This window comes from Columba livia, chromosome 1 (genome assembly GCF_036013475.1).
Source record: "Columba livia isolate bColLiv1 breed racing homer chromosome 1, bColLiv1.pat.W.v2, whole genome shotgun sequence".
Lineage (NCBI taxonomy): Eukaryota > Metazoa > Chordata > Aves > Columbiformes > Columbidae > Columba > Columba livia.
The window spans coordinates 97,315,388-97,332,530 of NC_088602.1; the positions used below are offsets into that span (position 1 = coordinate 97,315,388).

The following is a 17,143-nucleotide window of genomic DNA, read 5'->3' on the forward strand; positions in this document are numbered from 1 at the left end:
TAGCAGTGAACCTGAAGGTTGGTGTTCTGTTCCAGATGCTACATTTTGCTCACTTACTCCAAGCTGTTGAGTTTTAGGCTGCAGGTGTTCATATCAGAGCTGTCTGTAACAGAAGCTGCTGCTGTGCCCACCTGGCAGAGGATTGGTGTGCAGAAGTAGATACGCAGGTGATGGTGTATCTGGCTGTGTAGTCTAGGCTGCTGAAAACCAGGCTCTGTTCATACTGTATTTCTTCTCAGATACATAAAGCAAAGCTTCAGAAGGAGATAGGAGATAGACTCTATCCAGTGTTCATGGCAGATGTTTGGGGAAAAAAATGTCTGGTGTGCCCTGACCTCAATGTAAACCCTTTGCAACATATGATGCATGCTGGATGGTCTGTACTTCAGGCTCTCCTGTATCAGCTCCCTTCATATGACTCACACCTTTGGAGAGCACACAGCATTTGGTTAAGTCCAGTTTCAAAAAAAGTCTCTCAAATATTAGTACTTTAAACTGAGGAGTGCACTGTGCCTCTGGTTTGCCTTGTTTCTGGGTGGCTTGCAAGGCCATAAACCCACCTGCTTTGGCCTGTGGGACCCCCAGCTACAGGAGGGGGTTGTCTGTAGCACAGTGTTGCTTGTCCTCTACAGGAGGTATCCCAAGCAGCACAAGTGTTACCATCACTTCATTCAGAAGGATGGGCTTGCTGTAGCATCAGTAGGATTGCTGCCATGCAAAATAGCTGTAACCCACATACCAAAAGAAAAAAGTAAGTGAGCCCACTTCCAGTTATAATCACTTCATTTATCAGTACACTTGCAAAGGACAATCCATTCCTTCATATTAATTCTCTGACCTATCAACCCTCCTCTCGCAGTATGAACTCTGGCAAATCTCTCTGCAAAGCTTCCTCAACTGTTTTAGAGTGAATGGTACAAGAAATGCTCTATAAAAAATCATCCATACCTGCCTATGCAGAATTTTTTTCTGATTTTGAAGAGAAATGCATCCATTTATTTTTTTTTTTTAATAAGAAAATGCAGCGACTGCAGCAGAACTGGAGATGTTCCTCCTTAGTAATTAGACAGCAATGGAAAGGGAAAATCATGCAGAATGCTACCCTGTGTTTGGTACCACTACTTCATTCTCCTGGCCACAAGCTTGGAAGAGCGTAGCTCTGAACTGAGGACGCTCTTGCTGTCCTCTTTCCCTTTTTACTGAGCCAGGATAACCAGAGCAAGACAGGTAAGCGATCACATAATTCACAAAGGAGACGGAGCTGGAAAGCAATGACAGAAACCTCTGGTTGGTATGAAGTATTATTCTGTCTTTGCTGTATTTCCAGCTGACCAGGGTTGCGCTCTCTTGATCAGCAAGTGGCATAACTTTGTCATGGCTCCAAATTGAGTGAGTCTTGGAAATGATACAGGGGAACAACCTGGTGGATAAGTGGGCACGCAGGGAATACAGGTGGAAAAACTAGTGTTGTAGAAGCTGTGTGTCTTCAGCAGACCAGGACTGATTTTCCCTGCTGTTGACCTAAATACTGTGTTTGCCTTCTACGTGACGTCGTGCAGAATTGAACCCACTCTTAGTTAGCAGGGTGGGTGGATTACCCTGTTGTGCTTCCACTGATCAGAAGCCCTTGCACAGGGAGGCACTGCCTCCACTCTCAATGCAAAGCTGAAATGCTATGTGGCAGAACCTGATATAGGGAACCAAGGGGCCACCTTCCAGTTTTGACCCTACAAGCTTGTTGTAGTAATGTACAAAAAGTTGGACTTTTTAACTGCCATGTTTGTGCAACCAAATTTTGATTGCATCCATATCTCATTGAAATGAGAAAATACCAATGACTACAGTTTGCGTGGAAGCAAATCTTTCTACTGGGAGAATGAACTATTCTCATACTCTTTATAGTTGTCCCATGATACAGGCAATGCCTTCCATCTGCCTGGTTGTACTGAAATGAGAGAAATAGGCTAACCATAGCAACTACATTCATTGTGTGCTAAATTTAAGTGAGAAGGGGTTTTTTAAGATTAAAAAAAGGGGAAGTGGAAAATAAGAGTGTGTAACAAAGGAAACGTTCAGCATGGAGTAAGACAGATGTTGGAATATTGAAAGATGGATAAGACAGAGCAGAAAGCCTTATTCTTTCTTTTGCAGTAAAAGAAAGACACGATTTACCATTCCTGGCTTTTCACAGGGATTTTGATAAATTAGTTCAATTCTCTGGTGCTTCTGACTCTGTGTTGATGACCATAATACAGAACAATTAGAGTCCTGTGTTCTAATATTAAAATCTGTTGCAGAAGATCGATGGCACCGGATCCCTTTAAAAGCCCTCTATTGGTCTGTTTGCCTCCATAAAGCTTGTTTCACGTTGTGTAAAAGCATTAGGCTGCATCTGTGCATAATTTGTGTTCCACCTGGGAGAAACTGTACTCAGTTAGTGGAGCAATCAACAGCTCAACTGTCTGTTTTCAGGCACAAATTTTGAGTATTTTTTCCAGTGATCATGAAATTTCACATTTGTAATACAATGTGCAAACTTTTCACTGTTAAAAACTCGTTAAATTATCCATAATGCATATATCTAGTGCCTTAAATGCTGCTTAAGGATGATGGTGTTATTTGGTTTATACCCATCTAAGCTCTCATTTCATCTTTATTTGGTTGGATTGAAAAGGTGACAGTTATTGGGAGCCAAAGGAGAGGAGGCACTGAATGGGGCTGGAGATGAAATGCTAAATGCTTTCTGTAGCAGCGCCCCTAATTCCTCTCTCTGTCTTCATCGTGTTTGTCAGAGTTGGTAATGCTGCTGGAATGGTGGTCAGGCACAGAGTGCACCTTGTTCTCAGACGAGGCCACGGTGAACACCTTTGGGAAAGAACACGTCATCATCATCTTGAATCACAACTTCGAAATCGACTTCTTGTGTGGCTGGACTATGACAGAGCGCTTTGGAGTGCTAGGGGTATGTGAGGCCATGACCTTTTCCTTCATCTGGTGGACTACAGGTCTGTTTAAAACCCACACACATACGGTTTCTTTGCATTTGAGTTTCCAGCTATAACTCCATCAACTCTTCTTCATCTTAACTTTAGTGTCTTTGTTTCATCTTGTTGTACAAATCAGCAAATTACATTTTTGAATTGTTATTTTTGTTTTTCTCCAAGAGTTCCAAAGTTCTTGCTAAGAAAGAGCTACTATATGTGCCCCTAATTGGCTGGACGTGGTACTTCCTTGAGATTGTTTTCTGCAAAAGGAAATGGGAAGAAGACAGAGATACAGTTATTGCAGGATTAAAACGTTTGGCTGATTATCCTGAATATATGTGGGTAAGTGTAAGTTCCTGCTCTAGTATCAACAGTTAGAATTGAAATGGTGATGGAAATACTCATGTGGTACTGTAGCATTTTATATCAGGAGAAGGTCAGCTCACTACTTTCTTCAAGTTTTGTCAAGGTAAACATGTGTTCTGTTTCAGGAGGTCTTTTGGGATAAGGGAAAGTGTTCTGTTTGCCTGTTGGTGAGGGAAGTCATTTGGGAAACAGTTTAGAAGCTTGCATAGATGATTACAAGCTTGATGATAATTTATAAATCAGGCTTGTGTAACACTGGTTAATTTTGTCTGCACTTATTTTTACCTTTAAAAAAAATAACAGCCCATAGTTGACTGCTAAATCTATATCACCTTAAGCTACATTTTCTGAGGTAGCCTAAAATTATGCATAAACAAGAGAGTCTTTTCTGGAGAAATAAGTGAGTTTGGGTGGAGGGGGTGAACAAACCATAAACTTAGTTAGGAAGTTCTTATTAGTGTGTTCATTGATCTGTGAAATGACAGGTTTCCCAAAACACCTCAATGAGAACATATGGCAAGCTTACATCTGCTTTTGCAGTTATGCTTTTCCTTTTTATTTTGACATTATTTGAAGTCAGGGGTGAAACATCTGTTTTTCATTATGTGTAGAGTTGTTAGATTTTACTGCAGTAACACAGTGGTATAATCAACCTATTAACCTTCTTTTAGCTTTAAATGCAAAAGATTTGATAAATTTACTGCTTTGCTTGTATAGCAGTGTATATAATGTGCAGTTATTTGGCTCATAAAACGTTTTGAGAGGCTTTTTGTGCATTTTAAGTGATATTTTTTTTTTCAATATTAGCAAGTATAGCTTGTTAAAATGAATAGTGAAATAGTAAGCGTTAATTAATATATTATGAATACGTCATTTGTGTGGGTTTTTTTGGTGTGGGTTTTTTTTGTCACTACAAAGATAAAGAAGAATCTGGATAATGTATTTTAAACTACTTGATTGCTTGAATATATGGATAGGAATGACATTTAATATATTCTCCTGGTCAGTGTTGAAAATAAAAGAAAAAAAAAAAAAAAAAAGAAAAAAACCCTGCTAATTAAAAAACTCTCAAGGCCATACTTTAATTGCAAATCTATACATTTCAGTGATTCTACAATTGAGAACCAAGGACTAGTCTCTAGGGAAAACAACTAGAAAATATAAATGCAAAACGCAGTTAGCATTGATTATTTAAATCAAGACTTCCTGCTTCGTAATTAAAATCATGATTAAAATTGAGTTGAATACATCGATTTCCAAATTTTTGTGCATTCTAAATGCCACGATCAGGGCTGGTGGCACAACCTTCCTTTGTGAGGTCTTCCCCAGACGTGCACTGCAGTGCAGTCCATACCTCACTCGCGCCCTTGGTCCAGAAGGATCACTGCGCCCTGGTGTAGAAGAGGGTGAGAATTTGGTGTAGAGGAAAGAGCTTGCACTGCAGACTGGGGCTGACCCTGTACCTTGTGCTGTCCTCACCATGTGGTGGTGGTGGTTGGTCAGGTTTTCATAATAAATGTGCCCTCGATGGCCAAATGAAGATTGCAGGACCAGCTCCCATCCTTTCACTGCATTCTGGCAGGTCTAACTCTTCTGTCTGTGGAAGTTCAACAAAGGCAGGTGTAGGGTCCTGCACCTGGGGAGGAATAACCCCACGCACAAGTACAGGTTGGGGGCGGACCTGCTGGAAAGCAGCTCTATAGAGAAGGACCTGGGAGTTCTGGTCCACAACAAGTTGACCATGAGTCAACAATGTGCCCTTGTGGCCAAGATGGCCAATGGTGTCCTGGGGTGCATTAAGAAGATTGTGACCAGCAAGTCAAGGGGGGTTATCCTCCCCCTCTACTCTGCCCTGGTGAGGCCCCATCCGGAGTACTGCATCCAGTTCTTGGCTCCCCAGTTTAAGAAGGACAAGAAATTACTGGAGGGAGTCCAGTGATGGGCTTTGAAGATTATTAGGGGCCTAGAGCATCTTTCTTATAAGGAGAGACTGAGAGAGCTGGGTCTGTTCAACCTGGAGAAGAGAAGGCTGAGAGGGGATCTCATCAATGCTTACAAATATCTCAAGGGTGGATGTCGAGAGGATGGGACCAGACTCCTTTCAGTTGTGCCCAACGATAGGGGCACAGACACATCATAGGAGATTCCATCTGAATATGAGGCAAAACTTTACTTTGAGAGTGCCAGAGCACTGGAACAGGCTGCCCAGAGAGGCTGTGGAGTCTGGTTCTCTGGAGACGTTCAAAACCCTCCTGGACACATTCCTGTGCAACCTGCTCCAGGTGAACCTGCTTTAGCAGGTGGGTTGGACTAGATGATCTCCAGAGGTCCCTTCCAACCCCAACCATTCTGTGATTCTGATTCTGTAATATTGATTTAACTTACCTTTTGTGGTGCACAGTATGTGGATACACTACTGAGAAAAAGTTTAGCAACCACAGTACTGACAAACAGCAGATATGTAGTGATGCATTTGACAAGTCTTGCATTTGAATTGCAGCATTACAGCATTGCATGATACTGCAGCAACCTGCCCTTCTCCCCTTCTGTTACCTACCTGGGATGCAGAGGTTTGTGTGTTGAGATGGAGCAGTGTTTCCTTTGCTTGGTGCAATGGGAATGATGTCCACCTTTCAAAAAGGCCAGGGATAAACAGAAGTTCACCCCTGGGGTTTGTTTGTGTGCTCTTGGCTTTGCATTGCTTCTAGTCTCTTGGGTAGAGCAGAGGCAATAGAGAGGCCGGAGAAGGACAGATTGGTGTTTTGTGCTGCTTGAAGTTAGCGTGGGAGAATTTAAGTCTTTCAACAAGGTTTTAGGGAAAGGTGCCACTTTGTATGAACACAACACAATGCAAAAAAAAAACCACTAAAAACAAACCAAAACCACCTAAAAATCAGAAAACCTTTCAGATAAACAAGTCAGTCTTCAAATGAGTAATGCTGGTTGTACAGTACAAATTTTAAATGAGGTATCTAGTGATTAATATTTTTTTTCCTAAAGTTGTCATGTACTAATGTTTAAAGCACTTTTTCTAATTTGTAGAATAGTCCATCACCAGCCAGCCAAACCTTTTAGGGTTTGTTGTTTGTTTGTTTGTTTTTAAAAAAGTAAACATTTCAGGTATAACCAGTTAGACTTTTTGTCATCTTAAATTTGGTGCTAGTGTTGTTAAACTTTACATATAATCTATTGTGAATGAGTTGTGAGGTGTGATACTTCTGCTTAATACTTGATGATCAAATTAGGCAATTAAAGTGTGTATGTGCATGGATGTATGTTCATCTCACACAAATTTTCAGTATTCTGTGTGTTTTCTTGTGATCACAAGGTGTCCTTGTTTTTGTCTTTTGTCTTGTTGAGCTAGTTTCTCCTGTACTGTGAAGGAACTCGTTTTACAGAGACCAAGCATCGTATCAGCATGGAGGTGGCTGAATCCAAGGGGTTGCCTAAACTGAAATACCACCTGTTGCCCAGAACCAAAGGTTTCACCACTGCTGTCCAGTGTCTCAGGGGAACAGGTAATGGCAACCTGCTACTTGTTGTTTGCATTAATTGTAATATGTGATTTAATATACAGTGTGCCACACTGTATACTCTGTTGATTACCTCCATTACAATTAGTGAGTTGGCAGTAATAATCATTGTGCATGACAGCTGTTAACTTGTGCTACATAACTTTCAGATAGAAGTCTTAAAAAATATTAAACCTTTCATGTATATCATCGTTGCTTAGTTCATCAAGTTGTCGTGTGTTTTCGTAACACACATGCTAAGTAGGTGGGAATATGTCAGGTGGCTGAAACAGATAAATACAACATGTAAACATAAAGTAGTGAAGGGCTCTCCTACCTGACATCATTAAGGCAAGGCTTGCACAAGGCTCTGTTGCTGTCTAATGCAAGGATGTCAGCAATGTCGTTGCTAGAATTGCTGATATAATAGCCATATTTTCTTTTTTTGTAACAGTTTCAGCAGTGTATGATGTAACACTAAATTTCAGAGGAAACAAGAACCCATCCCTATTAGGAATCCTTTATGGAAAGAAATATGAAGCAGATATGTGTGTAAGGTGAGCATATGATGATGGAGGTGAGCCCTAAGATGCATGCTTTGGCATGTTGAAGTGTATTCAGATTTTACAGGTTAATGTTATTTGCTGTAGTCCCCTTTTCCTTGTCCTTCAAGTTTCTCTGCAGCCTACAAAGACTTCACCGCTTCCCCCTTGCTTTAGCTCATTTTCATATGTGAGATCCCTTGATATCACCCAGCAAGTGAGACAGCACTGGGCAGACCTGTTAACCCTGGATAGAACCACATTGATGTTACAGGATTTCCCCAAGGTTTGTGCAGTGAGCACTCTAGTCTGCATTTTTCCTTTACCTGCTGGGAACAGAAAACCAACTGTTCTGTCCTCTTCCTAGTCCCCTGCAAGCCTATGCATAGTATAAACAGCCTGTCCAATGTGAGTAGTCTCTTGTGGTGAATGGCATAAAGCTCCTTAATATGCCAGTTTTTCTCCTTCTCTCACATGGTTTGGTTAGCAGATTACAAGTTAAATAATACTGAAATTCAGACATTGTATGAATGTGGTGATACATTCCTCAAATTCTTCATTGTTCTTTTTCCTGAAAGAGTATCTGCTAAAATCGAACTCCTTGCAACATGTACACACATGCACACACACATGCATTCTCTTTCTTGCTTTCTTCTTGTTGCCTTCTGCTTTAAAGGCTTCCTTGTGATCACAAAAATTACCAACCCTTTCCTGTTGAATTTCTTATTTTCCCTTTGGTGTTTGCACCTGACAATTGACCTAGTTGTTCTTTGCACGGTTCTTTTGACAGTTCACTTCTGCTTCTCTGGGGACTTCACCCACACTTTGGAAAATGTTGCTACATTATGGTGATGAAGTTGATGTTTGGTTTTGGGTTTTTTTTTATGAGGGGAGAGGAAAAAACAACAACAAAAATCACACACAACAATAACAACAACAACAACAAAATAAAAAATTAAAAAAGCCTTGCTACTTCCCCACACACCTTTCCACTCTAGTATTGCCGATATTGCAGATGTGGGGCACTTGTACATTGTACTTCTACAAGGCAGGTGCAGAGCCCCCAATGGTGAAAGACTTTGTAGGGAATCATGCTCATTACCTATTACGTCAAGGTGTAGCAGCAACAGTTTTGTGGAAGAAATGCTATCCTGAGGAGGCAGAGTGCAGCCCTAATGGGGAAGGGGAAGGGCAGCATTCCAGTTCCGTTTTCAGATACTGGAACTTCCACAACATATTAGTCTTTCAGTTAGAAAGCAAGCTGTGGAGGTGATGGGGAGAGAGATGGGGTTATTCATTTGAAAGGAGTTTCATTTTTATTATTTACACTAGCCAGATATATTCCTGATGAGGAAAGTGAGCAGACAACTTAACAGTTAGCAAAACAGCTGGTCAGGTGGTTACCACCTGTAATTCCATACTGATGGCAGATGCATGTAGCATGCCTAGCTACATCTGGGGCACACATGCATGGATGTACATCTCTGTAATTATACATTGAAGAGCGGCTGCCTTCAGTTAAATATCCTATGGCTTGCTAAAGGAGATATAAGTTGGTGAGGTAGCAGGAGAAAAGAAATGCAGAAGAGCTTTGTTAGAAGAGCTTTGGGCTCATAAAATTCTGTTGAGGATGATGTTGCAAGGTATAATTACTAATTGTATGCTATTAAAGAAACTAATGACCGTGTGCAGATAATTTTGGTTTTAAATATGTTTGTGGAATGAATCAACATTCTCAAGATGCTCTTCTATACTTGAAGCTTTTTCTCAGTTTTGGAAAAGAAGCTATGAGAATAAGCAAACTATTTTTAAAGGTTTTTATGAAAGTTGAATGTGTCTTTAATGTGCCAGCAGACTTAGCTTATATGTGTACACAGTTACCTGTGCATAGGTAAGAAGCTTAGCTCTCTCCAGAGGATCGAGTCTTTCTCCTGTCTAGCTCCAGAGAAAATAATCAGCTAAATGACTGCAGTGGTTTAACGCCAGCTGGCAACAAAGCACCATGCAGCTGCTTGCTGACTCCCCCCGGTGGGATGGGGGAGAGAATCAGAAGAGTAAAAGTGAGAAAACTCACGGGTTGAGATAAAGATGGGTTAGTAGGTAAAGCAAAAGCCACACATGTAAGCAAAGCAAAACAAGGAATTAATTCACCACTTCCTGTGGGCATGGAGGTGTTCAGTCATCTCCAGGAAAGCCGGGCTCCATCGTGGGTAATGGTTACTTGGGAAGACAAACACCATCACTCTACATGTCTCTCACTTCTTTCTTCTTCTCTCAGCTTTTTATTGCTGAACATGATGCCATGGTCTGGAATATCCTTTCAGTCAGTTGGAGTCAGATGTCCTGGTTGTGCCCCATCCCAACTGCTTGTGCACCCCCAACCTGCTCACTGGCAGGGTAGCGTGAGAAGCAGAAAAGCCCTTGAGTCTGTGTAACCACTGCTCAACAAAATTAAAACTTCCCTGTATTATCAACAGTTTCCAGCACAAATTCAAAACATAGCCCCATGCAAGTTACTGTGAAGAAAATTAACTCTTATTGCAGCCAAAACAATGACCAAATGTTATTGCTGTGAGTACCCTCTAGTGGCGACAGCAATACAGTGACGACTTTGTCAGAGAGCTTTTAGGAAACGACTTTTTAATGAGCTTTTGTTGAGCATTATTTACATTAATTGAGCAGTTCCTCCTATTAGAGCTAATTAAAGTGAATCTGTATAATCTGGTGTTCGATTCGTTTACAGGATGCAGAAATTATTAGAAATTTATTAGTATATCTTCCCTCTGCTGCTGCAGACTAAAAGGCTTTAGTTTGTACTGTGGAAATATATTCCATGGTTGAACAGCAGCAAATAAGTTGTATCTGGGATTGCTGTGTCTAGAGCCCTCCCAGAGGTCACCCTTCTATTCTTATATGCTGTAAGAGGGCCCTGATAACAATCCAAGTGTTGCCAAAATGTGTTCGAGCTAAGGGGAAGGTGTGTGCCTGCCCTCTAGAAACAGAGCAACTTCTTTCTGAATTGACCCCAGGCCAAGATGTGTGCCACTGAGAAAGGAGACGATATGTTTGTGTCTGTGTGTTAGTGGCCTACCTTGGAAAAAAATGCGGGAAAATGGTTGGCTCTTCACCACTAGAAAGAGGCTCTTAAAAAGTCCATGTTCTTGGTGAGATCAGGGCAGTACCTGAAGTGGGACATGACTTTTGTGTGCACCCAGAAGTGCACGCCTCAGTCTGTAGGGAGGCAAGGAGAGAGAAGTGAAGTCACTGTAGAAGAAGTTGTTTCCCTTAAAGTTGGTACAAAGTTGATTTTCAACCACCCCTCCCATTTCTTCCGAAATAGGGCTTGCACTAATAACATGTAACAAAAAATTACCCTGGGGTTTGCCACTTGCTTGTCTTTTCCCAGCTCTGGGTGTCTCAGTCTGAGCTCACTGTGAATCGACTGGTGACGGTTACGGTGCAGAAAGAACAGTGTTTGAATGGGAATTGCTTGTTTTACTAATGTGCTGTGGAATTGATACGAGCTTGTACAGTTTCTTTTGTCTTAGAAATCTGTTTTAGGTGGAGAATCGGGTGTTAAATATTTAAGTCCCAGTTCTTATCTGCATTAAGGCCTCTGCCTTCAGTGACAGTTGTCTGTAGCTTACGCCCTTCATTGAAGGGAAGATCTTCCCTAGTAGAGACTTTAAGTCAAATACCTGGATTTTCCCTTATATATATATATATATATATATATATTTTTTTTTTTTTTTTTTTTTAAATCTCTCTACTAATCTAGGAGATTTCCTCTGGAAGATATCCCTCAAGATGAAAAGGAAGCTGCAAACTGGCTTCATAAGCTTTATCAGGAAAAGGTAAACTACTTTGCTTTCTCCTCACTCATCCTCACCTTCTCCTTCTCTCTTTTGAGACTTTCACAGGGGTAGTGTATTAAGGCACTGAGCGATGCACACTCTTCCACTGGATGGAGAGGAAAGATGGAAATATTAGGTATAATTTGGCAGCCATCCCTCAAGCTGCTGGAAGGAGCAGTGCAGAAGAGCCCCTTGGCCATGGAGGGCTGGCTAGTGAGTAGGTCTCAAATTGCCGGGAAGCACAATGAGATTCAGAGAGATGCCCAAGTTGCAGAGGTCTAATAGCAATCCACTTTCTTTTTATGTTCTTCAGCTCTTGAGTCTCTGCCACACATTTGTGAAAGCTCCATTTTCCCTGTGGGTGTTTTTAGTTCACTGAAGAAGAGTAAGAGTAATAACTCCATGTCGGGGCAGCTGGCCCTGGCTTTTAGCAGCAATTGTCCTTTGCTTTCATGTTTCTTCCACTGTCACTTTCCTTCTGCCTCCTGGTAATGCCTCTGCAGTGGTGTGTGACATAGTACAGACAGTCCCTGGGATCTGCTGCCAGGGACTGATGTAGCACATGGTCAGCATGCCTTCAAACAGCACAAAGCTTTTCCTTCTGTCTTTTTTTCTATATATTGATCTCATGGTGGTAGCAATATGTTGTAACTGGAATCCTTAAAGCGCTCCCTCCCATGCAGAGGGTATGTCCTCAGAAGGCTGTGTCATTGGCAAGAAACTCTTTGTGCTTCTCAGCCCTTTATAAGGGAAGCTCAAAGACAAACAGCTTAAGTGGGAAAACTAAGAAAAAGCCAATCTCGAGCCATCCTTGGTAAAGCTTGGAAGCCTTACAGAAAGTTCTTACAAGCTGAGGGAAGGCTGCAGGCATGCTGCTCCGTTGGGTGTTGTGTTTCATGGTTGCATCTCTCTGCAGGCTCCGCTCAGGATGCAACTGCTCTGTTGAAGTCTTGGGGTTATGACTAGCACAGAGCTCTCTCTGCTCGTTGGCTTGTGCTTTGTCCTCCTCTTCTAGCTGTATAGGCAGCATTTTTCTGCTGTGCTTTGCTAAGTCAGGCTGACCTTTCTTTCTGAAAGTAAAAATGGAAAGAAAAAGCATCCAGCAAAGAGATAGGTAGTGTTTGAATTGGCCTCTGGCCTGACACCGCCCTAAATTCCTGAGCAATTAACAGAAGAGATTAAGGTATTTCCTAGTGGAGAAGCTGGTGTGGTTTCAGTTTGTGATGGTGGCCAAGATTGTCTTCAAAGAGCTAATACTGTGGCCTTGGCAGTCAACAGAAATGCCCAAATAAATGACAGCAGATGGAAATGGAAGCTCTGTAATCTTGATGGATATTTAGCAAAGATACTGTCCTTGCTGTCCTGGACTTTACTAGTTTCAGATTCCTTGGTGCAAACATTATCAACACATTTTCTTCCATCTTCTGTTTCTCACAGGATGCTTTGCAAGAGATGTATAATCAGGAAGGCAAATTTCCTGGCCAGCAGTTTAAACCTCGTAGGAGACCATGGACTCTCCTCAACTTTCTTTTTTGGGCCACAGTTCTCCTCTCTCCTCTCTTCACGTTTGGCTTTGGAGTTTTTGCAAGTGGATCACCTCTCCTTATCCTTGCATTCCTGGGATTTGTTGGAGCAGGTAATAAAAGCAGAGAAGATGCTAAGCCCAGAGTGACCAGTAACAGGATCCGTTACCTCCAATAAGTTCTGTGTATGGATTAATATGAATGGGGCTTGCAGAAGAGTACTTGGAGTGCGCTCTGTAGTGTTTATATTGTGTAGCATTTTTATTATTTCAAAAGCTTAAATCCAGACAGGCTTGCTTTCATATTGTAAGCAGTATCTATAGCAATAGTGTGTATTGTAGCCCATTATTATGGTGCTTGAAGGAGAAAATACTTCTACTGCATGCCTTTTCTGTGAATTAAAAAACAAACAAACCAATAAAAACCCCAAGCCTCCCCCAAGAAAATGCTAACAAAAACCAACCAACCAAACAAAAACAACCACAAGAAACCACAACCAACCAAATCAAACCCAAAAAACAAATGGGGAAGGGAGGTTGTGCTTCAGTGTGCGTACTAGTGGCCTGTTACTCAACACAGAACCATTAATTATATTTTGAAATCTGGATTCTCCCCCTCTTTTAGTGACACCTAACCTGTGATCCATGTGCAGCTACATGCAGTGTACTGTTGGTCTGTAGTCACTACTGTCTTTAGGATTGGGTTAACTCATATTGGTTCTGCTTGTGTGTTTACATGTAACTTCCTGTATCCTTGAACTGGTTTTAATATACCTCCTATTTCTCTGTTATATTTTAAAGCTTCCTTTGGAGTACGTAGACTGATAGGAGTAACTGAAATAGAAAAAGGCTCCAGCTACGGCAACCAGGAATTCAAGAAAAAGGAATAACTGACAGCTGCAGTTCAGCACATATAAACAGACTATGGTATCTGATTAACTTCAGTTAAAAAAACAACAACAAACACTTAGAAACTATCTTTTTCTTAATAACTGATGACTAATATTAATGAATAAAACTTGAGCCAAGAAAGAAGAAGTTGGAGGCATCAACTGAAGCGAATGCATCAACTTTCTGCCTGTTTAAGGATTACTATAGTCAAACTATGGGAGAAAATCTGGGGTGGGGTGGCAGAAGAAACTAATTTTTCTTGCTTTGTTGGGGGATTTTGAGGGTGGGGAGATGAAAGAAGGCATTGGCCATGGCCACATGCATCTTCAGATGACTGAATACACTGGTTTCTGTCAAGAGCACTACACTCACTTTTACAACAGGAGCCATTGAATGTTTCCTCTTGCTAAAGCCAACGTAATGTTTGTTGATTTCCAACCTTTTTTATTAATGAGCCAGGAAAAAACAACCCTTCTTAAATTAATCGACAGATGTTCGCTGTCTTAGAGTAATTTTTGATAGGCTGTGTTGTCATGGCTACAGATGAAATCCTATTTGTATGTTACACTGATACTTTTTATTTTCAGGCATCGTCTTAAAACTTCTGTAATGTGAGAGAACAGATAGTGGAGTTTGGAAGCAGTGTGTTATTGATCAGCACATGCCATAGAACGGATCCACTAGTATTAAAACAGTATAAAATTCTCATCATATCTCCTGCTAACTGCTCAAGGCTGTTTAATTTCACAATATTACTTCAGTCTTGAGTGTTGTTTGCCCTGTTTCACATCATACATGTATGATAATCTTGAATCTGTTTGGGTTTGTTTTGTTTTTTGAATTACTGGTGACTGTAGGATTTGGAGTTATGCAAAGAAGGAAATTTATTCAATTGTCCTGATGTTTTCTCCTTTTATTCCTGTTTGCATCTTCCACCACTGAAGTCCAGTTCAGCCAGCTTCTCTTGGTGAACTGGGAGGCAGCAGCAGAAATCAGCACAATATTTTTCAAAATGTCTTCTTTTACAAAAAATTGAAAAAGGAGAAGTCTGTAGCAATCAGCTTTCAAATACTGGCATTTAAGTTTCGACATTGATTCAGATAGAGCCAGGATCTTACCCTAGGCTGTAAGGACAGGGTGTGCTACACTTTCTACTTGATTGTGCTTTAGATGTTGATGTGAAATATATTGCAAGGTGAGCTGTGCTGTTAAGCGTTAGAAGGAGTATTGGGTTCCTTCAGGGTTTTAAAATATCTTTAGTTTTGCTTGTTGACCTTTGTTTATTTTCTTTTTTTTTTTTTTCTTTTTTTTTTCCACTGAAAATTAGAGATCAGAATCATGGCTGTACCTGTCTCTCTTTTTTGCTTTCTCTTTTTTACAAATGCACGTTCTGAGATTATTGCAGATGGCTGCTGTGTGCATAGCTGGAGAATTATTTGTAACAGATGGGAACTACCTGTATGTTCAAGTCTGAAGGCCGCAATCTGCATTTGGCTGGGCTCACAAGTTGCAGATCTACAGCTGAGGGCAGAAGCTGACCCTCAGGGTCTGTATTATTAACCCAGCTGCCACTAGAATATTTATCTCCCTTTTGTAAAGAGCAGATCTTATCAAAGCACTCGTCGTTATTTTCATCTTTGCTCTAGTAACCAAGATAGGAGAGTAATAATTTACCTTCTTTTAATATTTTCTCTAACAGTTGGGTTGTAACCTCTTCTCCCACAGGTTTTTCTGGTTTCAAACACTGGAAGAGCAATTTTGTAACTTAGAAAATATTTTGCTTGGGGTCATTAATCACTGTTCTGTCATGCACTTGATTTTTATTTGTGGTCTTTTCAATAAGAGCATTTGAAGGATGACCTACATTGTCTGTCTTCTGGTAGACTCATCGTCACTGGATCATTGTACCTGTAGCCCCAGCATTAGTTTGTGATCTTTGTCCCTCAATAAATCTTCCCTAAGACAGGATCCAAAACTGTTGTTAATGTTAGCGGAATTTGGAATATACTTTGGGAATTCAGAAGAACAGAGCCTAGCTGTGACTCTGTTTTCCTTGCTGGATGTTTTTGTACTTTGTCTTTAAATATGGTCAGACTTCCAAATGCTGATAAAGATAACTCTCAGACTTTTCCCTGTTTTTTAGCCAGAAGACTAAAAGCAGTAAGCTTCTCTTTCTTTTCCTTTCTCTTCTTCTTTTTATTTCCTTAAGTAATTCAGTAATAGATCTAATTCTTGCTTGTTAGAAAGATGTTACAAATGCTGTATACTTGCTTCCTGAACATGATATTGAGTATATATAAATTGTACTGGCTTAGCAGAGTGAGGCTTGCAAAGCAGGCCGACCACTGTTTTATATTTACATTTTGAGCAGTATATTAATGGGCATGACAAGAATTTCACAAAATAAATCCCTTCTTAATGCTGAGAAGAGGGGAGATACTTAAAGGAGAAGGGAATGAAGAGCCTTTCTCTTTATGGGATCCTTTTCTCCTCTTAGTGCATGTAACTCCCTGTTAGGCATCATGGGATTAGTGCATGTACATCGAGGGGAGAATAATCAACATTTCATATTTTCTTATCATAACTCACTGGTCATGCTTTCTTTTTGAAAATATAATAAATACATCATCAGTTACTTAAATTTTGCTCTTCTAAGCAGACATATCAGTAACCATTTGGAAAATATTCAGCAATGCACAAAACACTACACAACCAACACAAATCTCTTCATTTTGAATTTTATCTACTCAAATAGGGGTTTTTATACACACACACGCACACATTCACAGAGTCTGTATAAATTAAAATGACTGGAAATAGCTGAAGTTAATGTCACTAATGAAGATTAGCAGGTGACTTGGATTTGAGAAGTGAGCATAGATTTTATATCTTATTTTCTTCTGGTTTAATAGAACATAGCTTGTATATTTGATGACCAAGCCCTTTAAAAGCAATAATAAACAAAAATATATCATGTTTTTCGTCTTTTGCTTTTCAACCATGCTAGGTTTAATAAACTTAAAGCTATTGGAGTGTTTTCTCTCTCCACCTTTCAGAACTTTCATTTATTGCTTGATTGTTTAGACTAAATACCATGTTCTCCAGTGTGGACTTGCAAGCTGCCTGCCGTGGCGCTCAGCATTGACTCTGAAGATGTGAATGGTTCTCAGGCCAATGTGGACAGATGCTGTGCTCTTGGCCTTGGCGGCATTTGTCATGAAGAACGACGATGTCGCTCTCAAAGTTGGGGTTTGCTGTCCCAAGTCGTCATCACATTGACCTACGTACGTCTAAGAACCTGCTGGGAGAGCTTTGGGGCTGCTGGCATCGTGGCATCTCTCGGTTAGGAAGGCACAAAAAGCTGATGCTGAAGAAGGACCAGATTACGGGTATCCAGAGGTCTCGGCTCGGCAGGGATTCCAGTTCTCTGTTGCTCATTGTGTGCTGAATGTACTCTTGCAGTGGACTTTGC

At 40.7% G+C, this 17,143-nt stretch overlaps 1 protein-coding gene across 5 annotated transcripts in view; it reads left to right on the forward strand.

Moving 5' to 3' along the window:
- AGPAT3 (1-acylglycerol-3-phosphate O-acyltransferase 3) overlaps positions 1 to 16,729 on the forward strand; it is a 95,429-nt gene extending 78,700 nt beyond the window's left edge. For 4 of the 5 annotated variants that reach the window (XM_065069546.1, XM_065069532.1, XM_065069540.1 and 1 more), the window contains 7 exons: positions 2,793 to 2,962; positions 3,165 to 3,326; positions 6,715 to 6,868; positions 7,317 to 7,419; positions 11,183 to 11,258; positions 12,696 to 12,894; positions 13,582 to 16,647. In XM_065069546.1, the coding sequence (XP_064925618.1) occupies positions 2,793 to 2,962; positions 3,165 to 3,326; positions 6,715 to 6,868; positions 7,317 to 7,419; positions 11,183 to 11,258; positions 12,696 to 12,894; positions 13,582 to 13,670 (953 nt within the window). In that variant the 3' untranslated portion in view covers positions 13,671 to 16,647. Of the gene's footprint in view, positions 1 to 2,792; positions 2,963 to 3,164; positions 3,327 to 6,714; positions 6,869 to 7,316; positions 7,420 to 11,182; positions 11,259 to 12,695; positions 12,895 to 13,581 lie in introns of all 5 variants that reach the window. The other variant, XM_065069512.1, reaches the window with a different exon arrangement.
- Positions 16,730 to 17,143: the final 414 nt, after the last annotated feature.